Below are 15,493 nucleotides of genomic sequence, written 5' to 3'. Positions count from 1 at the left end.
GGGAGGGGGCAAATCTGCTAAACAATGAAGGCAAAACAATAAAAAAGGGGGAAAGAACAGACCGCAGAATTGGAAACTGAGAGCTGTAAGTGCACAGCTCTGTCCCCTCACCCCCGTGGGGTTTGCAGGGTGTTTGGGGACTGAGTTGCTCTGCAACCCATAGCAAAGCTGTAGTTCCAGCCCCACCAGCACCCCAGAACAGATGGCAGAGGAGCCACGGGCATCCCTAACCATGGGGATATGGGGCTGTCCCTCTGTGAAATCGTGGTGACTGTCCCATCTCCCAGCTGACCGTGATGCAAAGCTTTTCCTGAGCCCCTCGGCCCTCCTGATCCGTGCCATGTAGCCCACCCTGCTCTGGCCATCGTGGGGCACAGGCAGGTGCTTGGAGGACTGTCGGTATCTTCAGAAAGGCCCAACCAAGGGGCACAGGCACCTTTTATTTGGCCGTTCAACCCATCCCCTGCTCTTGCTGGTACCTGGGGATGCATTCAGGATAGTCTCCAGCTGCCATATTCCTCCCATACCTGCAGTAACAGGGCATGGATTTGTGCCCAAACCCACCCCGGCGCTTGTCCGCCAGCTCCGGAATAAGTCGTTCTCTGGGGAGTTGGGTTGTTCACAGCAGCATGGTCTATTGTCTCTGGCAGGAGAGTTTGTGATCTCCCCAGTGGAAGGGGAGCTGCGGGTGCGGAAGGATGCTGAGCTGGACCGCGAGAACATCCCCTTCTATAACCTCACCATCGCTGCCCGGGACCGGGGGGTGCCCCCCCTCAGCTCCACAGTGAGTCCCCTGGGGCAGCATGGGGAGCTGCGGGGTGCCATCCCCCATCCCCAGCTCCTTCCTCCTGGGCTTTGCTGTCACTCTCCTCCCCTCCTTCTCCTTCCCCTTGTCCTTGGGGCTTTCTTCTGCCAGACCATAGTGGGCTGAGTGGGGAAGCCCACCTCTTGCGCGGGGGGGCATAAGAAGGGTGGGAGGGATGGAAATAGGTGCCATGTGCCTGCACCGCTTCTCTTCTTGGCAGATCCTGGTGGGCATCCGCGTGCTGGACATCAACGACAATGACCCCGTGCTCCTCAACCTCCCAATGAACCTCACCCTCAGTGAGAACACCCCTGTCTCCAGTTTTGTCACCCGCATCCTTGCCCGGGACGCAGACCAGGGGCCGAATGCACTCCTGACCTTCGACATAACAGCGGGCAACACGGAGAATGCCTTCTACATCAACAGCACCGTATGCCCCCAGGGGGGTGGGATGCCGGGATGCGGAGGGTGGGCACCCCTGGCCCTGCAGCCCTGCCTTCTCTGGGCATCCATGGGTGCCATCTGGCATCCTTGCCCTGGCAGGAGATGACCTGGGAGAAGCTCTCCTCATGTCCCTTGTACCTATTTCCACCCTTTTTTCTTGGTAGAGCGGGATCATCTATGTAAACCGCCCACTGGACAGGGAGCGGGTGGCAGAGTACAGGCTGACCATCACGGTGAAGGACAACCCTGAGAACATACGCAATGCCAGGCGGGTAATTATGGACACTGCCAGGGCCTCCAGCAATGCAGGTGGCAGGGAGTCAGGGGGAGAAGGAGTTCCTGCTGTGGCCAAAACCAGATGATGTGTTTACCCACAGCGTTTCCAATAGCAGCCTCATCCCTCAAAAGCATCTGGGTGTCACAAGGAGCAGGCTGTAACCCTCTGCCCAGCAGAGAACAGGACCAGTAGGATTTAGGGCAAGTCCAACATCGCATGTTGACTCCATGCAAGAGAAGTAGATGTCACAGAAGATGGGACAAAGTTGGGCTGGAGAGCTGGGCAACCACAATGACACCGGAGCATCCTCTGGCTCTGCCAAGATGTCCCATGCATCAGCCTTCAAGGTGCAGGCTGGGAATGGCTACTCAACCATCCTTCACCTGGGAAGGGTCAGGGTCTCTGTAGACCCACTAGGATGGTCCAGGAAGCACAGCATCATCGTTGCACAGGGGTCCAGCTTTGACCAGCACCAAGCTAGAAGTGTGAGAGGTGGGAGGTGAGCTCAAGGAAAGGATGTTGCCATCATCACCCTCTTGTCCCCATTTTTCTTTAGGATTTTGACCTCCTGGTCATCTCCATAGCGGATGAGAATGACAACCGCCCCCTCTTCACCCAGAGCTCCTACCAGGCTGAGGTGATGGAGAACTCACCCCCGGGTAGGTCTCTCTTCACTCCCTTAAGTGACTCCTGGAGACTCCCTTTGGGGCCAGACAAGGGGAGGTGTCTCCTGGCTGTTGTGGAGGAGACACGACGCTGAGCAGGGAAAGGCTGCAGGTCAGTGGGACGGGGATGCTGAGTATGAGAGACTTCTACTGACCACCTGAGATCAGCCTCAAGGAGATCATAGCTTTGATCCATGCTTCTGGTGGAAATGCTTCCTGGCACAGGTCTGGCACAACCCTGTGAGAAATCAGCCTCTTTTGGGAATTGCTCAGCTGCAGACAGCACGAGGTGCCCATGGTCTGAGCAGAGCCCTGGGGGCAGCCTTGTGGGCATCAACATGCTCAACATCTCTGCAGGGGATGGAGTGCCATCTCTCCATCACCAGTACCTGGAGCCACATTTCTCCAGGCATTAGAGATAAAACAGTCCAGCCTGTTCAGGTAGATGTCTCCCCGCCAAAGAGCTGGGAAATTTTTGCCTTCCTGCCATTTAAATTGCTCCCTGCTCCAAGACCTCAGGTACCTCTATGTCCTGCCATCATGGGACATCCCAGGCCAAGGGTTTGGATGCTTCCAGGTGATGTCCTCAGTGGCAGGGTGCTGGTGTCGCGCATCTGATGGATGTGTCTGTCTGTTTGTTTTTAGCCGGACGTCCCACCACCTCACCTGGGCCTCGCAAGTCGGTCTGCAAGGCTGCAGCAGCTGTCCCCCCACTGCCTCGTGCACCACGGGTCCCCTCTCTGTCACTTCCTCCATCCATTCATTGCCGTCCCTCATGCATCACCCGGGTGGGAGGGAGGGTAGGGGGCCTCCACAGGGGGCTGCCACCCTCCCTAATCCTTGTCATCCCATCCAGGGACTCTGGTCACAGTGCTCAATGGACCCATCCTAGCTCTGGATGGTGACGAGGGCAGCAATGCTGTGGTGACCTACCAGCTCCTGGAGGCATCCCTGGACCTCTTTGTTATGGACAACAGGACAGGTGGGGTGGCTCAGCAGATGACCGTTCCCAGCCCAGGGCCACCAGGCAGATGTAGAGTCTGTTACTGGGCTTTTTCCCTTCTCCAGGTGTCGTTTCGGTGAAGCCCGGCAGCGTGATAGACCGAGAGGCTTTGCTGGACCCTCTCCTGGAGTTCATGCTGGTGGCTCGTGATGTGGGAGGGCTGAACAGCACTGCCAGCCTGGTGGTGACCGTCCTGGATGACAATGACAACCGGCCCGTCTTCCAGCCAGCTTCCATCACGGCACGACTGCGGGAAAACAGCCCCCCAGGTCAGGAGACAGTTGGGACTGGATGTGGGAGTGGGTGATGGGGAGACCTGGGTGTCCCCCTGGGACTGTGAAGACAGTCCCAGAGTCAGGGATCCCAGAGTCAGGGCTGGTCAAAGGTGGCATTGAAAGGAAAATTTGGGAACTGGGCCTGTCCATGTTGCTTGATGGTATTTGCTTTGGGACCAGGGGCTTGTTGCTGCTGCCTTCCGACTCATGCTTGAGAGGGCTATGTCCCCCCTTTCCAGGCTTCTCCATCCTCCAGGTGACGGCCACGGATGCTGACAGCGGCCTCAACCAGCAGTTGGACTACCGAATAGAGAGCGGTGGCCAGGACAGGTTCCTGATCGACGCTGCCACGGGGGTGATCCGCGTGGCCAACATCAGCATCGACCGGGAGGAGAGGGATGCCTACCGGCTGACGGTAGTGGCCGTGGACCAGGGCACGCCAGCGCTCTCAGGCACCGCCACCGTCAGCCTCTTCATAGATGATGTCAACGACTGCCGGCCCGAGTTCATCAACCCCATCCAGACAGTTAGCATCCCTGAGTCGGCTGCCCCCGGCACTGTAGTGGCTGAGGTGACTGCCATCGACCGGGACCTCCACCCTCGCCTGGAGTACTACCTGCTGGAGGTCGTGGCCCGTGACGACACAGACGCACTGGTGCCCAACCAGCAAGGAGTGTTCACGGTGGATTTTAGGACAGGTAGGAGAGCGGGAAGGGCTGCGCAGGCAGCGCGGACCCCTCTACTCTCTTCTGCTTCTTCTTCTTCTCTGCCTGGAGGTAGGTGTCTGAGGCACAGGGAGATGATGCTCCCCTCTTGCCTCCCCACTCTCCTCCTCTGGCTGTCCCATCTCACCCTGCCCTGTCCTCTCTCCCCCAGCCGACCGACTTAACTAACCCTTTTCTTTCCTTTCCGGCTCTCAGCCCGCCAGGTTTGTCTCTGTGTCTGTGCTCGTTTCTCTCTCCACGCCATCTGTCGCCTCCCTCCATCTCACCCATCTCCATCACAGGCAGCCCCGCTGCAGGCTGGGGGCTGCTCAGCCTTGGCAGACCGGACGCGGGCACCCTCGCTGGGGGGAGCATGGGGGGAGAATCTGGGGTAGGTGGTGGGGTCTACCCTGGAGGAAGGTGGGCCAGGAGCTCCCTGCATCTGTTTTGGAAGCACAGATCTGATCCAGGAAAGAAAAACATCCTTTTTGGAAAGGATACGGGACAAGGCTCTTAAAGACACCCAGGTGCTGAGCTAAGGTGGATGGGGTCGTGCAGGGAAGCAGCAGCAGTTGTTCCCAAACCCCTCTTGTCCTCACAACCCAAAGCCTTACCCCGACTGAGGCAGCGTGACACCCTGTTATCTGGGCAGAGCGGAGCAGGCAGGAAGGCAGGAGACAGAGAGCAGAGGGAGAGAAGATGTCTCCTCCTGTAGCCTATCGAGTGTTTTCCCCATTTCGCCTTTGGGGAGAGGCAGGGGTGCAAGTGCAGTGGAGAGTCCTCGGTGCGGGGGGCACAGGCACAGCCTGTGACCCCCATCTTTTTGGGGTTCCCAGGAGCTGTGAAGATCAAAACTCCCCTCAACCGGGAACTGGTGGCCACCTACGAGGTCACCATCTCTGTCCATGACAATGCCAGCGAAGTCATCGACCACTCGGTCAGCGTGCCTAACGGTAAGTGTGGGCTCTACCCGGGGAGCGTGGGGCCAGGGCTGGCCACAGCCTTTGCCAGCACAGCTTCTGGGCAGCCAGCACCTTCCTTTCCATCCTTAGCAGCAGCATTTCCAGTGGGAGCAATCCTCAACCAGCTCCCAGCAGGTTCAGGTTCTCCTCTGAGCCCTCCTTTAGTGAATAGCCCAAACATCCCCAGGCTGCACTGCAGATGACGAGGATTGTGTGCCCATAACTATACCATGGGAGACACCTGCTTCCTCATTACCATCCCCATGACATCTTGCCAGCCTGCTCCTGGTAAATCCAGGCCTGTGTGTGAGAAGGCACACACAGATCAGGAGTAGGTCTGAAGTAGGTGAGACTGTCCCACAGCCAGCTCAGGGCATAGTGGCTTTGCTGAATATTGACATTTATCTTGATGAAACACCTCAGTTTAGTTGACTTTCCTGGAGTTTCACACTTGTCTCTTCATGATCTTCCTTTCTCCCATCCTTTCTTCCCTTCTCTTTCTCCCTTATCCTCTTCCTCTTCTCTTCCCCTGTGGTCTCCACCATGGCCACAGCCAAGCTGACAGTCAACGTCTTGGATGTCAATGATAACACACCCCGCTTCCGCCCCTTTGGGGTCACCTACTTCACCGAGAGGATCCTGGAGGGAGCCACGCAGGGCACGACACTCATCTCCATCTCAGCAGTGGACCCAGACAAAGGTGCCAATGGGCAGATCACCTATGAGCTGCTGAACCTCTCCCCAGAAGGCTACGCCTGCCTCGAAGACCAGTCAGCAGGTCAGTGGCCTGGGGAGGTGGGAGTCTGGGGCAGATAGGTGGCCTGGGGCAAGTTTCTCATTTCAGGGTCTGCTATCCTCTAGGGAAGGTCGTGGCCAACAGGACGGTGGACTATGAGGAGGTGCAGTGGCTGAACTTCACCATCCGAGCTTCTGACAACGGGTCTCCCCGCAGATCTGCTGAGATCCCTGTGTATCTCCAGATAGTGGACATCAATGACAATAATCCTGTTTTCAGCCAACCATCTTACCAGGTGAGCTGGGCTTGCCTGTTCAAGTCCATGTGGGGCTGGGCAGTGCCTGCCTGGTGAGGATGGAAGCCTTCTCCTCCCTGTGCTTGAACCATATGAAGAAGATACTCAACCCACCAATGTACTCTGTGTGAACATCTTGTCCTGAGTCCAGCTGTGCCCACCCCTGGGTGCCACCCTATGACCTTGGTTGTTGCCTGCTAAAAAAAAGCACAGGGCAGGGAGGTTGGAACAAGATGATCTTTAGGGTCCCTTCCAACCCAAACCCTTCTATGATTCTATGAAACAACCAGTCTGTTTGCTTGCAGAAAGCTGTCTTTGAGGACGTGCCATTGGGTACCGTCATCCTGAGGGTCCAGGCCACGGATGCAGATTCTGGGAATTTTGCTCTCATCCAGTACAGCCTGGGGGATGGAGAGGGCAAGTTTGGGATAAATCCCAATACGGTAAGGAGCCAACCGAGGCTGGAACGGAGGGAGGAAAGGGAGGGGAGGCTGAGATGCTCCCACCTTGTGCTTTGCTCCCACACCTCACCTTCTGCCCTTCTCGAGTACCAGCTCTGCCAGATGAGGTCCACCTGAAGGTCTCTGTGTGCTGCAGGGTGACATCTACATCCTGTCAGCCCTGGACCGGGAGAAGAAGGATCACTACACACTGACGGCCGTGGCCAGGGACAACCCTGGGGACGTGTCCAGTAACCGTCGGGAGAACTCTGTGCAGGTAGGGCTCTTTTTCTCCCACCAACCCTCGTGTGGTGGTCACCAGCAAAAAGGTGGTTCCTCGGAGAGGGATTAGGTAGAAGAGCAGATGATCCCAGGGGCTGTGGGGTGGATCGTGCAGGGGGCTTTGTATCACAGGGAGAGCACGTTGGCAGGAGGAGATGGAGCAAGAGGGGCAGGGAAGGGCGGCACTATTGTTTGCAAGTGCTCTGGCGTGAATGGGTGCCCCAGCCGTGGTGAGTCCCATTGTTGGAGGCAGGAATTCAGCTAGCGGAGCTAAACGAATAGCAGGAAGGTCACCGCACTCTGGCATCAGAGCCTCAGGTCACAGAAAGGATACGGCCCCTGGGGGCTTCCCGGTCGTCCCCAGCCTCACCTCACGGTCACCCAGCCAGCTGTGCTTTGTCGAAGGTGCTGATCACAGTCCTGGACGTTAACGACTTCAGGCCCCAGTTCAGCAAGAGCCAGTTCAGCACCAGCGTCTATGAGAATGAGCCAGCGGGGACGTCGGTGATCACCATGACTGCCACTGACCTGGACGAAGGGGATAACGGCGTGGTGACCTACAGCATCGAGGGTCCCGGAGCGGGTGGGTGCTGGTGGTGGGGATCTCCTCCCAGGGGAGGAGGGTTATGATGAGGAGCAATTGGAGGAGACACAGTGGCCAAGCCGGTGTCCCCTGGGTGGTTTGGAGCAAGGTTATGCATGCAGTCCCAGGAGCAATACTGAGAGCGTGGAGCTTTCGGTATTGCTCCACAGGTTCCCAGTTCCTTGTGGCGTGGCATGTTACGGCTTTGCCTGCCTTCGTCCTGCAGCCCAGCCTTGGCTTATCCTCTTGTCTCCCCCACCCCAGCAGGACTTTCTACAGACACATGTGTGTCTTGGAGCAAACTCACTGCACGTCTTGGAGGAAAGCTAAGAAGGGCTAGGAGGTTGTAGGTGAATAGCGATAGTGCCTGAAATCCAGTATATCTGTGCGTGCTGAGGAGTAACGACAACCAAGAAAAAGCCAGCATAAAAGGAGAGGGAAATAGCAGAAAATTCTTTTTCCTGAGACCCATGGGTTCCTTTGACCTCCCTCTGATCACTGCCATGTTCTGGCTGGTGTGTCTGGCCTGGGCAGGAGTGAAACACAGCCAGGGGTGGCCTGGGAGCAGGAGCCTTGTCATTGCCTGGTGGCAGGGAGTCAGCAGCAGGCAAGGATGCTCTGAAATGGCAACCTGAGAGCACCTACACTCCTAGCCTCAGGCAGCTGGCTCAGTCACCCCTTGACAGGGATTTCCCTCCAGTGACGGGTGTGCTTTAGCTGATATACTGGTTTCTAATCATAATTTATCTGGTGCCAAGTGTTCTGAGCCAGAGATGTGGCTTTTCTACCCTCAGAGGCTTTCAAGATCAATAAAGACTCTGGGCTCATCACATCCCGGCGGCGCTTGCAGTCCTATGAGAGGTTCAACCTGACTGTGGTGGCCACAGACAAGGGACATCCCCCTCTCTGGGGGACTACCATGCTCCACGTGGAGGTCATTGACATCAATGACAACCGCCCCGTCTTCATCCGCCCACCCAATGGCACCATCCTGCACATCAAGGAGGTAAACCCCTCGAGAGGGAGCGGGGTCATGGCACGCCGGGACTGTGCCTGGGAGCACTTCTGCCTACCAGTGGCAAAATTCAATCTCCATTTGCACTGGAGGTGGAACAAGAAAGTGATTTAACGTGCAGCGAGAAGGTTTGGGTCATGGGGCTGGATGGTCAACAACAGCCCCTCTCCATACGCGCAAGCCAGGATGTTGGGACAGCTTTGGGGAACAGAAACCACAGCAACATGCAAAATAAGGAAATGGCCAGTCACTGTGTGACAAGACTGTTTATAAACAAGGGCTGAAACATTGACATTTAAGATGTTTCTCCTTTCTGAGAAGCCGGGCTTGGCTCAGCGAGTCCTTGGCATGCATATGAAGCAGCCACCCAGCCAAAGGGAATTATGGCTCCATGTTGCCAGCTCCTGGTTGGGTTTTGGGCAGTGTGAACCTGCTGACGCTGATACAAGGGGGTTTGGAGGGGCAGGGGGAGCAGGGGGCTTGTGTGCAATGCTGGGGCTGAGGGACTGCACATGTGCAAGCAGGAAATCCCCCTGAGGTCCAACGTCTACGAGGTCTACGCCACGGACAAAGATGAGGGCCTCAATGGAGCGGTGCTCTACAACCTGCTGAAAACCGGTGCGGGGAACAAAGACTGGGAGTATTTCACCATCGACTCGGTCAGCGGGCTGATCCAGACGGCCATGCGGCTGGACCGGGAGAAGCAGGCAGTGTACAATGTGAGCCAGGAGGCAACACACCCACGGGGTGGCCGGGACAGTCCTCACGGCTGTGGGTCCAGCACGGGGCTGGTGGGATGCAAGCGAGGTGGTGGGGGTGGGGTCAGCTGCCGCAGTCGTGAAGATGTCAAACCTTGGCAGGAACTGGGTGGTTATCAAGTGCCATCAGGGAGTTGCATCCTGGTGGGCCAGCTCCTAATTCCCAGTTAAATCCCTCAAAAATCCTCCACCACCCCTCAGCCATGTCTCCTGGCCCACGTGGCTTTGCCCAGGACGGCGCTTTTGCCTCTTTCCCCAGCTGATCATCGTGGCCTGCGACCAGGGCCAGCCAGCCTATGAGACCATGCAACCTCTCCAGGTCGCACTTGATGACATTGATGACAATGAGCCCGTCTTCCTCAGGCCACCAGTAAGGCACCAGCATGGAGGGGGTGGGACACAGGGGATGCAGGGATGGGGTTGCCATCGAGCATATGTGATGGAGCATGCACCATGGTGGGCAGTATGATGGGATTTGTCCAGGCTTATTCAAAGCCACCTTGATGCTCATAACTATCCCTTCTCCTGGGGTCTCTGGCAGAGGGACAGTCCCCAGTACCAGGCACTCTCCGTCCCCGAGCACTCGCGGCCAGGCACTGTGGTGGGGAACGTCACTGGGGCAGTGGACGCAGATGAGGGCTCCAACGCCATTGTCTACTACTTCATAGCAGGTGTGTGCTGAGTGGGGAGGGGATGGGCAGCTCTACGTCCCACCCCCCACACCCCTTGCCAAGTTTTTCCATCACTCCCATCATCTCCTCACTGCCTTTCTGCCCTGGTCAACGGGTGAGGTGACATTTCAGAAATTCTGACCCAAAGGGTCCCTTTTTTTTGCCCAGCTGGGAATCAGGAGAGCAACTTCCAGCTGAGCCGGGAGGGAAAGCTGCAGGTCTTGAGAGACCTGGACCGGGAGAAGGACCCATACTACTCCATCATAGTCAAAGCATCCAGCCAGAGGAACTGGTCCCCGCCCTGGGACCAGCAGGCAGACAGAGCCCAGGCCTGGGACCTCAATGAGGACCTGACCCTTCAGGAGGTGAGGATCTTCCTGGACGACATCAATGACCAGTCCCCTCAGTTCACCAAGTCGGAGTACACTGCAGGTAAGGGGTGCCAAGGGCTGAAAGGCCACCAGGAGCCAGAAATGCTTCAGGAAAAGTCCAGCCAGATGAAGGGGCAGTGGAAGCCAGCCCGACTCCAGGTCCCTGTCCCATCTCTCTCTCAAAGGGGTCGCCACTGATGCCAAGGTGGGATCGGAGCTGATCAGGGTGGTTGCAGTGGATGCCGATGTGGGCAATAACAGCCTGGTCCTGTACAACATCTTGGGCATCCGCTACATCAAGCAACACTCCAATGACTCCGAGGAGGTGGCCAACATCTTCAGCATCGGTGTGTACACTGCATGCCCCGGGAGCACAGGGCCATGGCCAGAGATGTCCACGTGACTAAAGGTGTCCCCATGACCAGGGTCACTATGACCATCCGTATGACCATCCTTCCCCCAGGAACCCTTGATGGGATCCTGCGAACTTTCGACCTCTTCACGGCCTACAACCCCGGCTACTTCGTGGTGGACATCATGGCGTCTGACCTAGTGGGCCACAACGACACAGCCATTGTGGGGATTTACATCCTGCGGGATGACCAGCGGGTCAAAATCATCATCAATGAGATCCCTGACAAAGTCAGGCAGTTTGAGGAGGAATTCATCAGCCTGCTTTCCAACATCACAGGCGCCATTGTCAACACAGATGACGTGCAGGTAACCATCCAGCTTTGAGGTTGATTCGAGGGGCAGGTAACCTTCCACATGTTGCTTGGGAGGTCTCCTTTGATTCGAGGGGCAGGTAACCTTCCACATGTTGCTTGGGAGGTCTCCTTTGAGGGTGCCCTGCCTGTATAAACCATAGACACCCCTCATCTTCTCAAGGCTGTGGTGTATCGAAGGGGTCCAGAACAACCCCATGCCAGGCCTGAGGGTCTCTTGCCACACGAGCATACCTTGAGGCATGCTTGGGAGATGCCCTGGAAGGAGACACCTCTCCCACACTGCAGACCTTGCTGTCTCTCTCCAGTTCCATGTTGACAAGAAAGGTCGGGTGAACTTTGCGCAGACGGAGCTGCTGATCCATGTGGTGAACAGGGATACCAACCGCATCTTGGATGTGGAGCGGTACGTCACCCAGCCCATCACCTGGCCTGTTGAGTCCTTGGAGAACCTCATTAATGTCAAGATGCCCAAGCACCCCTTCTCTTCCCAGGGTGATTCAGATGATAGACGAGAACAAGGAGCAGCTGAGGAACCTCTTCAGGAACTACAATGTGCTGGACGTGCAGCCCGCCATCACCGCCCGGGCCCCAGATGACCTCTCAGCTCTGCAGGTAACAGCCCAGCTGCAGCTGGAGATGGTTGCTGCTCGCAGGTGGGGCAATATCCCTTCCCATGGCCCTCCATGGAGAGATGTTTCACCCAAAGAACTTTGGGCGGGTGCCCGCTGCTCCTGGCTCCATGCCACTACCCCTCTGTCTCTCCCAGATGGCGATCATCGTGCTGGCTGTCCTGCTCTTCCTGGCTGCCATGCTCTTCATCCTCATGAACTGGTACTACCGGACAGTGTGAGTAACCCCTGGGCTCTGCCCACCAGCCACAATCTGCCCACAAGCCCGGGGAACCCTCATGGCTGCTCCCAGCCCTGGCGGTGCCTGCAAGCAAAGGAGAGCATCAGCTTCTCAACACTTCCTGCAGCGGGGCTCAGCCTGGGTTCAGAAATTGCCCTTCTTCCCCCAAAATATAGTGGGTTTAATATGGATATTGCCTCTTCCCCTCCACCAAGCTCACCCTCCTTATAGATGCACGGGCTGTTTGCAGGGGTGTTGCAAATCTGTATCCCCCTCTCCTTTCGAGCATCTTCTTTATTTTCTTCCCTGATTCACCGTATTTCTTTCACAGGCACAAAAGGAAATTGAAGGCCATAGTGGCTGGCTCCACCGGTGAGCAGTGTTTGGGGTTTTTCCAGTTGCGTGAGACAGCAGGGGGTGTGAACAGCATGGAGGGGGTACACGTGGGGGATGTCAGCGGGATGTAAACTGGAAGCGATCCTGCCCAGTAAGGCAGGATGGTGGGAGGCTTTTCTCAGATCCAGGCTCTGCATTATCCGCCCCATCCCAGCATGTTTCTCATGCCATGTTGGTGCCTTTTCGGTGGCCAAGCTTCCCTCCCCAGTAAAGAAGTGCCGCCCCGTGGTTTGCTGCTCGGTCCACTGCCACACTGACCTGTAAACCCTGCCCCTGCCTTTTGCAGGGAACAGAGGTTTCATGGACATCATGGACATGCCAAACACCAACAAGTACTCCTTTGATGGGTGAGTTCTCCCCTTCCCTCCCCTCCCCTCCCTGGTTTACCACCTTGCAGGATGGCAGGCTGCTCCCGAGAGAGGGACACCTGGGTTTTACAGCCAAGGATGTGCAGGAGGTAGAGATGTGACACCTCTCTGCTCTGCGGAGATTGCAGCCAGGCACGCAATGTGGGGCATGACTCTGGTCCCGGGGCATGTGCTTGCCTTGAGAGCTTTCAAAGCCAAAAGACCTCATGACTGTCCTATGACTCTGTCTCTGACAATATCGGCCATGGTCGGGATAAGCAGAGATGACGGGCTGGTGTCGACATACATCTGGACCTATAGCAGCCAAATTCCTGCCTGCACAGGGCAGGAGGAGGCAGCACAAGCTCAGCATATGGGCTCTGGATGGGGTTAGGGATGCTGCCACTCTTTGCTTGTGCTGAGGGCTGTTCCTCTTCCCTGGGCAGGGCCAACCCCGTGTGGCTGGACCCCTTCTGCAGGAACATGGAGCTGGCGGCGCAGGCTGAGCATGAGGATGACCTGCCGGAGAACCTGAGTGAGATCACCGACCTCTGGAACAGCCCTGCCCGCACTCATGTGAGAAATGGCCCTGACCAGGACACCTCCTCCCTGTATCCACCACCCACGCCACCTCCTCAGACGCTCTCTCCTCCCACAGGGGACCTTCGGGAGAGAGCCCTCCGCAGCCAAGCCCGAAGATGACCGCTACCTGCGGGCAGCCATCCAGGAGTACGACAACATTGCCAAGCTGGGGCAGATCATGCGGGAGGGACCCATCAAGGTGAGTGATGAGCGTGGGCATCCTCCACCGAGGGGTGTCTTCTCCTACTGCTCTGGCTTCCAGGTTCACGGCTGCAGTGCCGGAGGGTGATGTTGCTCCAAAAAATGCTGGGATGAGGCTAATTTCCCTCCAACCAAACCATCTCCCTTGGGTAACGTGTCGTCTCTCCCCCTTCGCCCAGGGCTCTCTCTTGAAGGTGGTCCTGGATGATTACATGCGCTTGAAAAAACTCTTTGCCCAGCGGATGGTGCATAAGGCCACCGCCAGTCAGGGGGACCGCTCCTCGGTCTCGGAGGTAGACGGGGTGTGCATGGGCATGGGGAGATGCTTGCCGTGCCCTCTGGGATGCAGTGTGTCTTCTCAGCCCCGCAGGCTGTGGTCGCTCCCTGTGGCCACAGTTCCCTTCATCCCGCGGTCCCCCCATGCCCTGCTTGGCCAAAATGAGCCAGACTCTGGTTTTCCACTGAGGCTGCCGGTTCCCTGCAGTACCCCAGCTCTCGTGACCCCCTCATCTTTCCTCTGAGCATCAGCAGCACCCTCTCCCTTGGTCTCTCCCACCCTGGGGGAGGGCCCTCCCTCTTTGCAGGGTGTGCTCTGTCCGTCACCTCTGTCTGTCTGCCCACAGAGGAGCAACCGCTCTGCTGAGGCTGGCCGAGAAGCTGCAGGTCCCTGCACACATGCGAGGACATCTTCCCTCCCCTTCACCCCTCTGCGCTTATCAACCCAGCAGGCTTTTGAGACAGAAAGGCTGGGACAGAGGGTTTTGGTGCAGGAGGGCTGGTTAAGCAACTCCTCCCACAGCCTTGCCCTTCATCATAGGGGGCAAAACGTGGGGCAAAGAGAGCAGAGGAGAGCACTGGGATGGGAGACACTTTTCAGCCCTTCTGCCCCGTCCTGCCTTGCCTTTGTCCCCCTTCAGCCCCATCCAGCCTTCCCTCAACTCCTTTCCTTGTTTGCCTCCTGCCCCATACAACCTCATACAACCACAAATCCCAGCCTGGGTGGAAAACTCCCCCTTGGCTGCTGCGGGGGCTGCTGCTGGACCACCACCTGGCTGGCAGCCAGTGCCTGAGCTGGGGCATCCGTGCGACGAGCAAGCAATCCAGCTGGAGATCATCATGATGGTGATCTTCATTACCACCCTCTGAGGTTGCTTCAGAGGAGGAGGGTCCAGTCCCTCCCTCTGGGCTCCAGCATTGCAGGAGGCTCCGAGGCCGGGAAGTCAAGACCTGCTCTGACCATGGTGGTGATTCCTTCCCTTGTGGACCTTTTGCAGTTGATCCAGAAGGAGCTGGAGGATGAGGAGGAGCACAGCCCCGGCCAGGGCAGCCTCCGCTTCCGACACAAGCAGCCGGTGGAGCTGAAAGGTCCCGACGGCATCCACGTGGTGCATGGCAGCACAGGCACGCTGCTCGCCTCCGACCTCAACAGCCTGCCCGAGGACGACCAGAAGGTGCTGGGTCGCTCGCTGGAGACTCTGACTGCCGACTGCGGGGGCTACAGTGACCACAACGCCCGCACCGAGTCGGCCAAGTCCACCCCCCTGCACAAGATGCGGGAGGTGATCATGGAGAGCCCGCTGGAGATCACCGAGTTATGACGAGCGGTGGTGGTGGTGGTGCTCCTCTAGGCAAGCCGGGGCCAGCGGGGATGAAGCACAGACCAGGGGGCCCACGGCGGGGGCCGGGGGCACCCCGAGACCGGTGCTCGGCTCCCCCTTCCCCTGCAGAAGGAGTCCAGGCCGACCGGTGGGGTTCGCTCCGGCAGCCTTGGAGAGCTTGGCCCCGGGAAAGGGCTCTCAGGACCGGTTTGCTTTTACTCGCCTGTCATTTATCCATGAAAGCATTAAATTTTTTTTTTATTTTTCTTATAAATTTTTTTTTAAAAAAAAAAAAAAGAAAGAAAGAAAGAAAAGTTAAACGAATCCAATGAGTCCAGGCTGGACGGGGGTGAAGGCACGGTGGAGGGAAGGTGAGGGTGATGCGCCGCCGCAGCATCCCCAGGCGCAGGCTGGGGACAAGCAGCCATCACACCTTGCCCACGGGCACGGGGAGGGCTGGGGCATCGCGGGGAGAAGCCGAGTCTGTTTGGTATTAATATCACCTT

At 57.4% G+C, this 15,493-nt stretch overlaps 1 protein-coding gene across 1 annotated transcript in view; it reads left to right on the top strand.

Annotated features, from left to right (window-relative positions):
* Positions 1 to 15,252, top strand: part of CDH23 (cadherin related 23) — a 215,742-nt gene extending 200,490 nt beyond the window's left edge. The window contains exons 41-69 of the mRNA XM_074154966.1: positions 651 to 784; positions 1,026 to 1,235; positions 1,414 to 1,521; positions 2,083 to 2,185; positions 3,048 to 3,173; positions 3,260 to 3,463; positions 3,709 to 4,167; positions 5,010 to 5,126; positions 5,689 to 5,913; positions 5,997 to 6,166; positions 6,472 to 6,609; positions 6,764 to 6,883; positions 7,294 to 7,471; positions 8,266 to 8,477; positions 9,011 to 9,205; positions 9,504 to 9,614; positions 9,786 to 9,915; positions 10,084 to 10,347; positions 10,472 to 10,633; positions 10,750 to 11,006; positions 11,320 to 11,417; positions 11,506 to 11,626; positions 11,781 to 11,860; positions 12,195 to 12,235; positions 12,546 to 12,606; positions 13,053 to 13,182; positions 13,265 to 13,387; positions 13,569 to 13,682; positions 14,664 to 15,252. Coding sequence (XP_074011067.1) covers positions 651 to 784; positions 1,026 to 1,235; positions 1,414 to 1,521; positions 2,083 to 2,185; positions 3,048 to 3,173; positions 3,260 to 3,463; positions 3,709 to 4,167; positions 5,010 to 5,126; positions 5,689 to 5,913; positions 5,997 to 6,166; positions 6,472 to 6,609; positions 6,764 to 6,883; positions 7,294 to 7,471; positions 8,266 to 8,477; positions 9,011 to 9,205; positions 9,504 to 9,614; positions 9,786 to 9,915; positions 10,084 to 10,347; positions 10,472 to 10,633; positions 10,750 to 11,006; positions 11,320 to 11,417; positions 11,506 to 11,626; positions 11,781 to 11,860; positions 12,195 to 12,235; positions 12,546 to 12,606; positions 13,053 to 13,182; positions 13,265 to 13,387; positions 13,569 to 13,682; positions 14,664 to 14,987 — 4,715 coding nt within the window. The 3' untranslated portion in view covers positions 14,988 to 15,252. The remainder of the gene's footprint in view (positions 1 to 650; positions 785 to 1,025; positions 1,236 to 1,413; positions 1,522 to 2,082; positions 2,186 to 3,047; positions 3,174 to 3,259; positions 3,464 to 3,708; positions 4,168 to 5,009; positions 5,127 to 5,688; positions 5,914 to 5,996; positions 6,167 to 6,471; positions 6,610 to 6,763; positions 6,884 to 7,293; positions 7,472 to 8,265; positions 8,478 to 9,010; positions 9,206 to 9,503; positions 9,615 to 9,785; positions 9,916 to 10,083; positions 10,348 to 10,471; positions 10,634 to 10,749; positions 11,007 to 11,319; positions 11,418 to 11,505; positions 11,627 to 11,780; positions 11,861 to 12,194; positions 12,236 to 12,545; positions 12,607 to 13,052; positions 13,183 to 13,264; positions 13,388 to 13,568; positions 13,683 to 14,663) is intronic.
* The last annotated feature ends 241 nt before the right edge of the window (positions 15,253 to 15,493 follow it).

This window comes from Numenius arquata, chromosome 10 (genome assembly GCF_964106895.1).
Source record: "Numenius arquata chromosome 10, bNumArq3.hap1.1, whole genome shotgun sequence".
In the NCBI taxonomy this organism is placed as follows: Eukaryota; Metazoa; Chordata; class Aves; order Charadriiformes; family Scolopacidae; genus Numenius; species Numenius arquata.
Note: the sequence above shows the minus strand (reverse complement) of the source record. Positions and strands in the feature narration are given on the sequence as shown.